Here is a 14967-nt window from a genome sequence, read left to right as displayed (position 1 = left end):
GAGTAAGGAGTGGGGCTGCAGCTAATGATTATTTTCATAATTGATTAATCAGACGGCTCAGAGGAGGCACGGTAATTGCTGCTGCCTCACAGGAAGAAGGTCACCATTTCAGACAGATGGCCTTTATGTGTGGCCGTAGCATTATCTCCCTGTATGAAAACATTTTGTCCTCTCACTCCAGTTTGCTCTGATGTTTAAAAACATATGTGCAGATTTGTGACTATTTGGACTTTGACATTACATCTGACTTGTTAAAGTCGCTTACATACCTGTGTCCTGTTGCTATCATTTTGTACCTGAAGTATGTATTAGTATTTTTACGTTCAGTACGTGTAATGTGATTTTAAAAGAATGACACAAGTTTCCTGAATCACTAACCAACCTAAGGGATAAATGAAATGAAACGTTAGCTTCCTAGCTCACAGCTACGGTAACAAAATCGCAATCAACCTGTTTTTAATTTTTTTTCTGCACACATCAATAAAAACATGCTGGCGTGCCACACAGGGCTAAACACGTATTGTAAGTAGTCCTACGGGAGTGACATTTCATGGCAGCCATTCTAAGCGTACCTTTAGCGGCTATTTTTAGTGTTTTAAATTTCATGCTATGGGACACATGACTGTGTTAGTCTCGTGTCGGTCTAATTAGGCCGTGCTGATATGTCTCGTATGGACAAATCCAAAACTAAGTGCAGAGCAGGAGGAAAAAGCCGAGGTCATTAGGAGCCATCAGGAATGTCTGTAACAATTTCACGGCAAATTTCGGAATCAATGTAGTGAGTATAATGATTTTGCAAAAAAGCTCCAGTGCCCCGAGCAGCAGTTTTGTGCCAAAAAATGTTTCCTGTATTTCCCGTAGAAAACTTTGTGCGACCATTCCTTTGTTATTTATTGCTGTGGGCTGAAATTTGTCAAAATTACTCTGTCCCAGTTCGTGACAACAAGTGTGTGACCTTAATCCCTAAATGAGATTACTCAGCTGATACATTTATTATTCTGCTCCCAAAATCTCATTTGGAGTCACAGCAGATATTAAAAGCTCACTTTTCCACGTGGACAAAAAATGTATCTGAACATACATTTGTTAAAACTTCACTCACACTAACACATTCACACTGGAAGACTTCTACACATACACACAGTGACTCCTCAATGACACACAAAAATCCACTCCAATACAGGAAGCACACACTAAACTATTAGGCAAATAGAAAATTCCGACACAGGGGGACAGATGGAGCGACAGACGAACAGATGGGGAAGAGGACAAAGAGGAGGTCAGACAGAAGCATGGACAAATAAGTCACTGTCACTGCTAAACAAGACAACAGGTGATAATGCGACCCTAAAGTTGCACCGGGCAAAATTTCAGCATAAGGATAAACTTAATCACAATCTGACTCACATCCCTCTGTTTGAAATTTAATAACCTTGGCCTTAATTATTTCAGAGGTGAACTTTGTGACTGAAATCAAAATGGAGCTAGTGAGTCAGGGAGGTCTCTGTGTTACCTGGCTTTGGAGATGTACACTGTCGCTCTGCGCAGCCTTAATGCAGGTATGAATTAACATTAACTTATGGAGTCAGTCTGCAGAAATATACAGGCTAAAAAAAAACACGCCTACTTCTTTCCTCTCCTGTACAGCTATGGAACGGTTGTTTGAGAGACGATAAAGGCCATGTTGGTGCTGTAGGTGTTATAATGAAGTTCTACGGTATTGACCTAAGATGTGCTGTAGCTATAGCTGCAACAATGAGTCACTTCCGAAGGAACAACTCCAAACTATTCACAGTTAATGAGCTGTTACCAAATAAAATCTTTTTTGTTCATTTAGAGAAAAATATTCCAGTGTAAAGAAAACATTAGTGATAGTCATAGATGGCAGGAACGGAATCATTTTATGCCTAAATAATAACCAAGACATGATTGCTGGACAACATTAAATAAGTGAAAATATGTTTTCCTTCGGCTTCAGCAGCTCCTACTTATCCCATGAACATCTCAACTCTAAACACTTCCTCCGTCTCCTCCACCCTGTCTTTCTTCTCACCCCTCTCTGGTTTTGTTCCTACCCTGGTGTTGGAGTTGGTCCAGGTCCATGAATTTGCTTGGTCTGGGGTTAAATCCCATAGCGGCCTCCCGCTCTGCCTCCCTGCGCTTCTGCTGCTCCTGCTGGCGAGCTCTCCTCGCCACCTCCTCCTGCAGCTCGTCTAGTTCGCTGCGCCCTGAGCCTGAGTAGGAGCAGCACACGTGTGGTACAGTAGGTGAAGAATGACACATGGATGAAGGAGTCAAAGTACGGCAGTATCTCCACCAACGTATACCTGTGTTGGTGCCACTGCCCCAGCTGGCTGAGGGCAGCTCTTGCAGTATGGCACCGCTGCTCTTTGACTTGGGCACCGAACGCCATGACGGTCCTGACATCAGCACTCGTTTTTGTTGCCCCACTTCCCTTTGGAGAGAAGCACAAGGCAAACAGAAGGTGAAAGAGAGGAAGAGTGTTGAGAAGTCAGGCAGACGTGTGTGCTGGACGATCGAGCGGTTGTTATCAACCTCTCCTGTTTGACCATCAGTTTCTGTTAGTGTCATCATTTATATTTGATGCTGATAAAGATGATGAACAATGTGGAACCAAAAGGCAGAGACAGTAATCTTTATTTGTGCGTCTCCTACCTGTCGGGGCTGCTGCTGTTCCTCTCACTGCTCTCGTAGCCACTTTCCATCCTCTGAATCAGACGTGGCTGGTGCTCCACCCCTCTCAGAGGTGGAGGGGCAGGGGGACCCATTGTCCGCCCACTGCCCAGGGACCTGGGCTGCCCTACCAGCCCAAATCCCAATTCCAAGTCTCCAATCTCCCTCCCTTCCAATTCTGGTAACCCTTGCTGAGTGGGTGGAGTGGGTCCCACCAAGGGGAGGGAGTCCCGGGACTCTGGAGGGAGAGAGGGACCGGGCAGCGTGTTGTAGCCCAGAGAGGAGCCGCGTTGACGGACGAAGATGCTGTCGATGTTCAGGGCCTCTCTCCTGGGCCTCCAGGTTGGCCGGTAACGGCCTCCAGAAGAGCTGAAGAACAAACAAAAAAAACTTTGGAAATTGTTTTAATCTAAAAGCTTGAGGTAAAGGCAGTTTTACCACCAGGTCGTATAGCTTTCATTTTTTAAATACATTTTTGATTGTGTTAAAACATACTATATTGATGGTAAAATACATTGACATGAGTCACACATATGGACGTACGTCATACTGCCATAGATGGTGGTTTTTGCACCTTCAGTAGAGGCTTCTCTGTACCACAGTCACACCGACACATTTCCTTATCTGACCAGTGAACACGTGGCTGTTGTCTTTGGTATCATCTTTGATACGGCAGTGGAATTTTAAGCAGTGGTGATTTCCTTCAACAGTTCAGGGTCCATGTCGCTTTGTAATGCCCTTACATGCCTGCAGTAGCTGTTTCTGCCCTTGCCCTTTCCACACCAAGGTTTCTGCATGCTATCTTCAAAATTCTAAGAATAATATAATATAAAATCTTCGCTGCTTTGTGTTAAGAAACATTTCAGAGAGTCATCCAAACCCCAGGCTCTGGCTGTGACGTACAGGCAGGAGTAAATTAAAACTTCTCAAGTTTTAGAAACTGTATGAACTTTTCCTGGAATTAGGGCTCGTACTAAAAAAAAAGGACTGACTTGGATGGAACACTTACATGCAGCTCTGATAAATGATTCCAACAATAATATAGGTTTTAGTTTGTCTTCCCTGGCTCTGCTCTTTTTGATGACTTAGAGGGCACAGCCTGAGATGTACACCATTTCAGAAACAACAACATGTCGTCAAATTACATATCGCCTTTCAGATTCTAAATGTTGATCCAGGCAGAAAGCGAGGAGGTAATTCAACATCAGGGATGTTGGACTCCGATGCAGTGCCTATAGAAGGAGGCCAAGTATTTATATGGGCTTCTAAGTGTTAGATGTTGCAGTGGTCATATATTATTGAACAGTGGGGGGAGCGTGTGCTTGTAAAGAGACGCTCCAAACTTACATGAATGAGCTCCCCAGTGATTACTTCTACACTCAGGTTATAGTCTTAGTTTGATATGATTTGTAGGTGGCGCCGTTTGTTATACTCACTGTCTGTGTGATTCAAGGACAATATCTGGTCCATGTATGTAGTGCAGTACCTGGACTTGCTCTCGCTGCTGGTGCTTTCATCCTCCCAATGGGGGCCTCCAGCCCCACCCTCACAGCCCCCTACTCCTGAGGATGAGGAGGAGGACAGGGGCCGAGAGGAGGAGGAAGAGGAGGTGAGCGGCCTGCGTGAGGAGAGGAGGAAGACGGCCGTCTCCTTGTACTCCTGCAGCGGAGGAGAGGGAGGGTGAGGGGGACCCTCCACCGCTGACTCTGGACGTGCGAGAAAGAGGAGGGAAACAAGAGAGAAAGTAAATCCAATAAGTTTATTTATCCTACAGGGAGCAATTATCCAGGCAGCAATCCAAGTAAATATGTGGATGAGCACTAATGAGGCGCATAACCTGAAGTGTCTGTGATGATGAAGCACAAGGGACACGAGAAAGAAAACATCAATTCATTTTTACTTAAATTCAAAGCCGGACCCTTGCTTGGTCAAAGTTGTTCTGCAGTTTTGCACTTCTTTGACTTCCCAGAACCACTGAGGTCACTTTGTAACTGCAGTTGCTCGGAGTTTTCAAAGTGCAAGATTTGCTTCATAGATTTCAGTATTACCTCTGTTGTCAGCACTGTGCGGTGGTGTGCCAACGTCGAAATTACACACCACTGTAGTCTGGGATTCACTGGAGAGGTGACTACCAGTGGACTGGTGGAGGGATCGGCTGCGGGAGGCGCGGTGGCTCGAGCTGTCCGTCGAAGAGTCTGTCCGTGTATCGCTGGATATGGAGGGCTCACGACCTGACAGTGAGAACATGGGATAGAAAGGTTGGAGTTAATCCCAGATCTCAATATGTTAACAGTCAAAGAGAGAATAATAAATTCAGTCTCTGCAGCCTATACACAAGCAGAAGCTGGATTAAGGGCTGAAGGTCAGAGCTCTAAAGCTGTAACCTTGCCTAACCCCTGATGATAAATACAAAGTAATCTGATCTGATCTGTGGCAGATTCTGCATCTTTGCTGTACCGGAGTCTTCGCTGTCGTAACCAGCCTTGCTGCTGCAGTGCTGGAGCTCCAGCTGCGGGTTGGAGCTGGTACAGGGGTTGGGGCTCTCCTGCAGTATCACTGGCGTCCCACGGGGGTCAGCGTAGAGCAGCAGCAGGGGCTGATAGTGGCCTTTGATACAGCGAGACACCACGTCCTTCCACTTTGGGCCGATCTGAAGGTGCAGCAGGGAACAAACAGCTTCATAAAAGCTTAACACAGATCTGTCCAGGTCCAAATTTAGAAAAAAAGCACATAAGAAGAGATTTAGCACAAAAGCTGCAGATGGCAGGGCAGCACAGAGAAACAGAGCTCACACATACAGCACTGAAGTATCATACGGCACAGTTCCAGTTGTTTCAGCTCCCACAGGCACAAGTGGAGATGCAGCAGATACTGTACAGTACAGTGCACCCTCCCTACACTGCAGCATGCACTCTCCAAAACTGCGTCTCTTTACCTCTTTAACGTGGGCGTCGTCGAAGTACATCCACTTGCGTATCTTGGTCTGGAAGAAGAAGGTGGAGTAGTGCTTGCCGTAGTAGCACACCATGCCCACCAAATAGAGCTCCGCCTGGCGAGCCTTCTCCTCTGTCACACGGTAGAACAACTACAGAGAGGGAGAAAAAGGGGGAGCGAGAGGAGAGGAGAGAGAGGACAGATGAGGAATGGGAGGGGGAGGAGACAGGGAGGGAGGGAGGGAAGGAGAGAGATGCAGGGGAGAGAGGGAGAGGTGTGCGGTACAGCAGGAGATAGAGACGGCACAGTTAATGTGAATACAAGCACATTTTTGCTCACCTAGTTGTGTGTGTACTGTGAATTTAGCCCGATTGCAGTAATACCTCCAACTCTCCCTCTCCTTACACTTATCTCCCCTCTCTCACGATTCACGCCACAGTGCTGCGGCTTCCTGGGCAGGAACAATTCACACCTATCACAATGATCTCAGTGTAAGGTCAGCTGCTGCCGACAATGCTGATGCATCTGCATGTGTTTCATACGGAGATATTAGTGCTGACGTGGCACATTTGGCTACGTCCACGTGACCTTCTATTTATAATCCTGTCTCACTTCAACAATCCACCTGAACATGACAGTTACTTACAGTGGAGCGTGCAGAAATGAATCTCCTCACCCTCTCTAATGGGAGGCAGTAGGAGCTGTGTATGAAGTGTATGTGCAGTGCTGAAGGACATCCACTAGGTGTGCATTTTCTCATCATTTCTCATTACATTTGCGAGTAATTTGGACATTTGTAAGTGGATGGTTATTATTATTAGTAGTAGTAGTATGAAGTAAACCTACCAGAACAGCAGTATTGTTACTCAATAGGATGCAAATCTGACACTAAAATTAAAGCCAAAGGAGGGGAGATCAGTGGGTGAGTGAATTAACCGTTTATCTTCTGTTATTCCACTCTCTTCATTAGTTTATGGTTGGAAGATCGAATGTCAGTGTTCTTTGTGGCAAGAGTGTGTGTGTGTGTGTGTGTGTTTGGAGGTGTACAGTGCCTCAGCATCATTGTTCAGTGATTTATTTTACACATTAAAATCTAAATTTTTTCCACATAGCAATACATAGCTGGTAAATTGCATCTTCAGTGGACCAACTATACACACAAGGCAACAGTAATCAACCTACAATGACAAAAGACAAGACAAACAAAGAAGAAGTCTTTACTTAGGACCAGATAGCCACCAGTGGTCAGCAGTTTTACACGATAAATGACTTACAGTAAGGAATAATTGATTGAATTTGTTGTTTTATTGTCTAGGACTAATGTTCTCTGTGCTGCAGCCAACTGGTTTAAAATGGGAAACGACACAAAAGAGCATCTGGGAGGCAGGAAAGAAAGACGCACATGCAAACAGGAGACAACTGAGACCAAGAAGAACACAGTGAATAGAGATGGATTAACTTCACAACCATACACAAAGCAGACAATCCATTCCATTCCTCTGATTCTTATCTGAGGAGTTGCTTCCTCTCCCAGCTGGGATAAAAAGACAGAAACGGGGGCAGGAAGACACGTGTGATGGAAGAGAGACGGAAAAACTTGACTAACTACAACACGTTCACATTCACTGTTCCATTATTCATGGATATCACTTCAGAATGCGGCAGTAGATGTTACGGGAGCATTAAAATGCATCAGCATTACTCAGTCATGACACGGAGTATCAGGGGTTGAACATGTGTGTGAGTGAGTGGCTGCAAATGCATCTGTGTGAGAGTGTGGCTGTGTGTGTGTGTGTGTGTGTATGTGTGTGAATACGAGGTGTGAGAGCTGCGGCGGCTCACACTGTGATAGTAATGAAAATCAGGCGATCGCGTGTTAGAATTTTGCTGTTTGTCAAAATCTGTCAGAACAAGACAGGCTGAAAATTGCCTTCTGTATTTGTATTCATCAAGTATGAGTTTTGCACATATTTGTGTTTTGAAGTGTGTCCTCTGGAATGTTCAGTAGAAGGGTAGGTCAAAAAAAAGAAGAAAAAAAAAACATTATTTAGGAAAATAGAATAATAAGAATTATTTGCCTTTACATGTCCTTCCTTTAAGTCTGACAATGAACGCCAGCAGTGTTTTCATCAGCAGCTTCTGTCTCTGTAGAAGTCTGGGAGATGATCTAGATCTAGTTCCTTTTGAAATGTCATATTATAAACAATATTGAATAATTGGATGGTAAATTAGATTAAGATGTTTGCTCTGAGTTTGAAATGAAATGGCCAACACATGACCATGACATGGTGATGGAAAGTCTTCCTTTGTTGTTGTTATTAAAACCAGACACATTTTTAATTCGTAACATCTGTCTTGAACTTTTTGACACATAATTCTTTCTTAAAACTTTTGTAGATTTTGCAGACTAATCAGTTTAAAAGATGAAGTTCTTAAAAATCTAAAATCTAAGAAAAAGAAAAACAGGATAAATGATTTAACTTCCTAAACGTTACTGTTTTGTGAAATAAATGCATTTAGAAACCTGTTTTTATCGTAAATAAAGTCGAATTATTCATTGTTTTCAAGCCTTGGAAATACTTCTGTATCACCTTTTGGTCACAGTGACTTTTGACCTTTAACCTTTAGGTGATTTTTTTTATTTCACCAGACTAAAAAAAGCATTTTCTAAAATGTATAAACATCTACATTAACAAAATCAAGTTTTAAGCAGCATGGAGGATCTGAAGCCTGTGTACCAACTCAGCTTAAATCAGCCGTCCTTGTCTTTGTATATTGTCTCTCTCATGTGAAATGACAGCGTTTTATGTGGTCTCTTAGTACTTTTACACACACTGTTAGTTTTATACAGATCTATAGTTATTGCTTAGTTAGACTATTTAACTGGACTACTGTCCTTGTCTGTGTGTACAAGCGCAGGAGGGAGGTTAATTTATCGACTAAAGTACGTCCCACTCTGCTGCTGTAGCTGCTGGGACCGTGTGTCTCGTGCCAGGTCGTTAGAGTTGTGTTGTTTCTGAATCTGCTGTCATATCATTGGTTACTAGTGATTTCTTAAAGAACCGACAGCTCTAGATGTCCTCCATTAACTGCACACTAAGATCTCTTTATAAGTTGTTGTTTATTTTGGGTTTTTTTTTTCAGTTCGTCTTTGTTGAAACCGAAGCAAATTTAACATTTGCGGTTTATTATTTCTGACTGTTGACATTTACGTTTGAATCACTGCACCACCTCTGGCTCACTGGTAAATACTGCGCACAAAGGTCACATTGTGAAAATTGAGTCTGTGTAATGTACATCCTTCTGTCGTTTTCTGACTGCAGACTTCTCTAACGAGATCTGTAGAACATTCAACTAAAAACAAGGCAATTTTAGGGAGGTTGAGAACATATACAGTATATATATATAAAAAACATTTAAAAAACAGAAGGTAGAAATGTTATATCTGCATAATACACACTTTGAAGTTAAAAAAAAAGAAGCTGAAGAGACAGCCCCGAAGCCTGACCCTACCACTGACATCCTTCACACTAGGATTGGTTTTGTTACGGTGAGGTTGGTGTTAGTTTTATAAAACCCTCTTGACGTTAATGTTGACAACAGTGTGATCTCCTCTTTGCCTTCCTACCTCCCTCCTTGACCACTGCTTTCACTGTGCGATGCAGAACAGAGTGTTTGTGTGTGGGGGAGGTGGGGGGTGTGTGTGTGAGAGATTCACTTACATCTCCTAACCGCAGACATGTCCCTAAGCTGTGAATGACGTCCTCAGCCAGGTCAGAGTGGTCCGAGTCCCACACCAGACCAATGGACACGATCTCGGGGGAGTTCATCAGCACCCGGCGGATACGCAAAACCTCCCCGCAGTTACTCTGTAGCAGAGTGAGAAGATGTTTAGTGCGTCATGTGATCACATGGGTTTATTCATATTCACTATGAGTGCCGTTTATGCCTTAAGTCGTCAGTGATGAGCGCGGGCTCACACAGTGATGAAGTCAAAGGCAAAGTCAATGAGGAGCAGAGATGAAAGGCAGCAGAAAACCAACCATGAAAGATCTGTAAGACAGAACGACAGAGGAGGAGGAAGCTCTCCGCTGTCTTATATTTGTCCCACGGGCCTTCTGTTGAGTTTAGAACCATGTGTTCTGATTCCTTCCTTTGAGTCATGACCCACCGCAGAGCTGGTGAACGCACACACACACACACGCAGTTGAAGCCAACGTGCACCCGCGCTGGCTGAGCGGGCTCTGAAACAGCCTGAGAACACCCTGGCAACTAGACACTTTGCCAAACATAACACTCACAGACACACACACACACACACACACACACACAGCTTTCCCTTTGTGGGCGCCGGGCTGTCTTAGGCTGGCACCATAGATGGCAGGAAGGTAATTTGCCAGGATCTGCTTCAGTTCTCAGAGGGACACAAACACAGGCCAAGGATCAGCAGCCAAACGGCACTGCACTGAGACACAGGTTATGTGAGAGCAGGGGACACCGTGATGGGACGCATCCCGTTGCCTCACTTGGTTCCCTGCGCCGTCTCACCACTGACAACATTATTCACCAAATTGATCACGCAAACAGATTCCCTCTGCTTCATAATACACCGCCGATCGATCAGCACAATTTGGTCTCTCACAATTGTGTCCTTTTCTCTCTCTCTCTCTCTCTTTCTCTCTTTCTGCTGTGGCAATGCAGAGCTTTCCAAGAGACTGTGTGTTACATAACGGTGCTGCTGGACAGAAGATGCTGTAGGTTTGCAGAATGCTGATAGTGGCATTCTACCGAGCAACTGAAACAAGGCAGGGGAGAGTATGCTTTTATACTGCTCCACAACTCACACGGCATTGAAATTAGGGCGCTATCAAAACTTCAGCGGCACAGTGACAGCTGAGGAGGCAGAGGGCTGACAGTGATGAAGCTGAAATGCATTTGTAAAAGGATGTACTGTTTATGACACCTAAGGCCTTGTTTCTGTTGTTTATTGGGATCTGAGATTTAACGGTGATTCTGGGGTTCTTTGTAGAAGCTCCCCGAAACAGTTCAGCAAACTAACATAGTGTCACTGTTTTCTTGAATGCATCAACCCAGAGCTTCTCTGAGGTGAAACTGTTAAAAAATTACATCTGAGTGTGACAAACACATTTGTCATTCACAGGTTTGACTTTTACACGTCATACGTCATAAAGAGCGAGGTTCCTAAAGACAGCCACTGATCAAGATGGAGACATGTCACAGTTATGTTTATGAGTATTCGTAAACAAAATAAACAGTGATTATTTTTATAGATCCAGAAACAAAACATTTTTCTGACATTTTTACCAAATCTCTCCTGAGATTGTGTGTGATAGTCAGTGAGCTCTTTGACCTTTACGACAGTGCTGTGCAAATCAGACAGATCTCAGGTGGCGTACAAAAACCAACACAGTACAATGCAGTAAAGCCCAGTGCAGGGTATGGCAGGCTCACTTGTTTGACATCAGCTACTACTGCACTTGACTAATCGCATTTGTTAAAACATGTACCTGAGCAATTTTTAAACACTCCCAAATCCAGTTACTCCTTTCTCTCTCTCTCTCTTTTTCTGCACAATCTGGCACCTCCAGTGTCTTCCAGCAGCCTCACTTCCATCCAAATACCATCACTTTGTTTGAGCAAAGCCCCAGGCGGTAATAACAAAAGATCAGCACTGTGAGTGATGGAAGATAAACAGAGGCAGGTTATGTGGCTCCCGCAGGACTGCACACACGATGTCAGCATTTGGCCCATGAATAAACTATCGATGTTCATTAGTGTGTTTGCCGTGTTGGAAGTGGCGCTGCACCACGGCGCCCGGGGAGGAGGTGCTTTAGGTGGACGCTCGTGAAGAGCAGAGTGGACAGATGTGGCCGGTTTGGACAGCAGCACAGTCCTACCAAGGTCTTCCCCTCAACAGCTCCTTCTCCGTTTCTGTTTCATTTACTCTTTCCTTAATCCTACTTCATCATCAACGTCAGCATTTAAGAGCAAATAAACAAGTCAAATAATATATATTTTTTAATGGAGTGTGATGACTTGAAAGGATATAGTCTCAGCACTTTTTGTTCAAAAGGCATTTTTACATTAGGAAAGGTGAGAAGAGCTAGAAGAAAATGCAAACAAGCGGGAAATTTGAGGAACAGACATGGACATGATGACACTACTAAATATATACAGACGATTATAATATTCTTATTTTGTTCGGATTTATACATCAGGAAATAACGTGAAGAAAACAGAGGCCTGTCCACTGATCAGTGCGTGTGTGTGTGTGTGTGTGTGTGTGCTCTCACCGGACAGTTGCGCAGGTCTCCCATGTTGCTGGCGTTGCGAAGCAATTCCCCAAACATGTCGGGTGTGGGTTTGTCTCTGCACTCCAGCATCTTTACTGCCTGGTTGCTGCAGTGTCAGACACACAAACACAGAGAGATAAAACAAGGACCACAACAACAACATCAGCAACAACTAAAACACAAAGTTCTTAAAAGATTTATTTGCAGAAAAGTGCAAATTTGCACAAGCTCTTGTGGATGTAAGAAAACATCTATTAGTAAAACAATTGTCTACAAATTATGTCGGCCTCTGAATAATGCTCTGGGCAACTGTCCACACACACACACACACACACACAGACACCTACACAGACCCAGAGTCAGAACCACAGGTTCTTCCTTTTTAATAAAAGAAAGGAAACAAAGCAGTGGTTGCAAAAACAAACAAAAAAGAAACCAAAGACGAAAAAATTAGCTCTCCTGATTTGTCACTGTGATAAGACCAGAAGTCCCAGCAGTGTCAAACGTAGTCTCTGGACAGTTGGCCGTCCACCAGGAAACCTTTAGTCCTTTCTCATCATAATCTTTAACCTTCCTCAAGCTGAAGAAGCTTCCTTGAGTTTATGACAACTGCCCAGCGGAGAGCAGTTAGAGTACACAAACATTTTTATTGCTGTATTATTAAAGCACGACTTCATCTACAACGAGGAATATTTGCACCAGAAATAAGACTATTTTGGAGAGAGCGTCCCACGGCAGGGCTTAGAGCGGAGACAGAGCCAAACCGAGCCCCACTCATCCGTTCAGATAGGAATGTCCTTCAAAGGACAAAGTCAAACACATGTTAGTATGGTCTGTGAATACCAAATGACTTTATGACAGTTTGTCTGCACTTCCTTACCATGTAAGGGGATTTGGTGTACAATGAATCAGCATTGTTTTGTGTTCCTGTGAGCCTAACGATTTTAGAAAACCCAACTCCAAAGCTCTCCTCCCTCCTGTCCTCCCCTGCCCCTCCTCTCACCCCTTTTTTTAGCCTGGAATGAACTCAACCTCTCTGGAGTTCAACCCTTCTCTCCTCTCTAGACGCCCGCTCGAGAAAACCTAAAGTGGGACGGCAGAAAAACACGGCTGCGACCCACGTTTTACTCATGCATGAATCATCATGAGGCAGACATTAGTTTTGTTGTGTTTTTTTTTCCTCTAAAAGTCTTACTCACGTTGACTTGAGCATATCTGGATGAGGTAGAAATAGCGCAGTCCTACTAACAGACGATGACACACATGTGCACCGTGGAACCACTTTGACACTGTGTTTATTTCTATGTTTGCCCCCCCCCGTTCGACCCATCATTTCCTCTGCTCTGTTTCCTTTCCAGAAGTCATACGGCGTGATATATCCTCTTATTTCCCTCTCATTCACAGAGCTTCCGACCCACTGTTCCGCTTATAGACTTATGTCGCCCCCATGGGTCCACTGAATCAAACAACTGATTGATTACTTCCCCAGTTCCTTATTTCATTGACTCGGAGCATGTGACACTTTTTATGTAACAGCTCTGAGGATGAGCTAATGTTAATGTAACTACTGTGTGTGTGTGTGTGTGTGTGTGTGTGTGTACTACCTGAAAGCAGGTGAGGACATTTTGCACTAATTCACCTCTCGGTGAACACATCCACATTTGTGCATCCTACGAATGTGTGTATGCGCGCGTGTGCGTGTGTGTGTGTGTGTGTAACAGAGCTTACAGTGGGGTTTGTCAGCAGGGAACTCAAAAGAACATGCTGTACCTTCCTGTACTGCTACCTAGCCTCAGCTTGTAGCCTGAATTACAGCACTGTCTGTGTTGTTGCACTAATGTGTGTGTGTGTGTGTGTGGTCTTACCAGAGGGAAGTAGTGGAGATGTAATGGACCATCTGAATGAAGGGCAGGGGGTCTGATGTGGCCCCACAGCTGGTACACACACACTGCATACACAAACACAGTGGTGGGAATAATTACAGCCGCTCGTCGTGTGCTGTGAAAAAATATTGTTCTCCCTAATTAAAAGCTGCAAAAGCAAAATGACCCACATAACGGCCTTGTACCTGTTCGAAAAGAGTCATAGCAAACTTCTGGTGCGGTATACAGTGTTTGGCCGTGCAGATGTCCTCTCGACTCTCGGCGCTGATGTGGAAGTGGATCCGCATCAGGAGATTCTCCTGAGAAACAAACAGACATCAATTAATGTGTTTGTACTGTATTAATGTGGGTCTAGGAGGCTGTGTGCTTAGTTGGCCTATTTATATTGTATTTGTATGTACAGTGTGTGTGTGTGAGAGAGAGTGTGTGTGGGCATGTATTGAGTGTTTGATCGCTGCCCTCTGTTGGGGCTCCTGTTAATCTGTGCGTGGGAGTAGCATCTATATTTCATAAGATGCCGACGAATTCCCTGACTGAACACATTTACTGCCAATCGATCAGACAGCAGGTCTGAGGCACACACATAAAACACACACACTGTGGAGGTCTTTAAGAGAGGAGAAGAAAGAGGCAGAGAGAGAGGAAGCTGGGAGAGAGAGAGGGAGAGTGAAGAGCTGAAAGCAACAGGAAGGCGTGTGAAGAACAGGTGTCGAGAGAAAGGCAGCCGTGACAAGCGTGACGACATCTCAAACGTAAAATCGTGTGACTAATGATCTTTTTTTTTTTACTCTCCTCATTTTCCGTTGCAATTAATCCATTCATTATCTCTCCTGCCCGTCATCTGCAGGCTGAGGTAGGGGCTGGAGTCAATCCCAGATGACATTAGGTGAGACACAGGAGAACATCGTGAACATGACACCTACCAGTCACACCTCACACAAGGACAAATGTTGAATTTGGTTTTCAATGTCCTTGGGTCGTGAGCAGAAGTCTGGACGGTGTAAATGACACATGGGAGGAACTGGGAAACTTCCTGTTGTGTAACAACACTACCATTTGGCCAGTCCATTAGGACGTGTTCTTTCCAACAAGCTTCAGTTAGTCAGTAATATAAGTTCAACTGCAGAGGACAAAAAGACTTC

At 44.3% G+C, this 14967-nt stretch overlaps 1 protein-coding gene across 7 annotated transcripts in view; it reads right to left on the bottom strand.

Annotated features, from left to right (window-relative positions):
* usp54b (ubiquitin specific peptidase 54b) overlaps positions 1-14967 on the bottom strand; it is a 52250-nt gene that overhangs the window by 11265 nt on the left and 26018 nt on the right. For all 7 annotated transcript variants that reach the window (XR_521808.3, XM_017034445.2, XM_008313923.3 and 4 more), the window contains 11 exons: positions 14011-14124; positions 13808-13890; positions 11943-12048; positions 9351-9497; positions 5630-5779; positions 5152-5344; positions 4743-4925; positions 4181-4400; positions 2677-3063; positions 2328-2455; positions 2076-2234 (listed from right to left, as the gene is read on the bottom strand). Coding sequence is in view for 6 of the 7 variants with exons in the window: in XM_017034445.2 (XP_016889934.1) it covers positions 2076-2234; positions 2328-2455; positions 2677-3063; positions 4181-4400; positions 4743-4925; positions 5152-5344; positions 5630-5779; positions 9351-9497; positions 11943-12048; positions 13808-13890; positions 14011-14124 (1870 nt within the window). In the remaining variant the exon portion in view is untranslated. The remainder of the gene's footprint in view (positions 1-2075; positions 2235-2327; positions 2456-2676; positions 3064-4180; positions 4401-4742; positions 4926-5151; positions 5345-5629; positions 5780-9350; positions 9498-11942; positions 12049-13807; positions 13891-14010; positions 14125-14967) is intronic.

Source organism: Cynoglossus semilaevis, chromosome 8 (genome assembly GCF_000523025.1).
Source record: "Cynoglossus semilaevis isolate Cse_v1.0 chromosome 8, Cse_v1.0, whole genome shotgun sequence".
Lineage (NCBI taxonomy): Eukaryota > Metazoa > Chordata > Actinopteri > Pleuronectiformes > Cynoglossidae > Cynoglossus > Cynoglossus semilaevis.
This window is presented reverse-complemented; position numbering and strand designations above follow the sequence as displayed.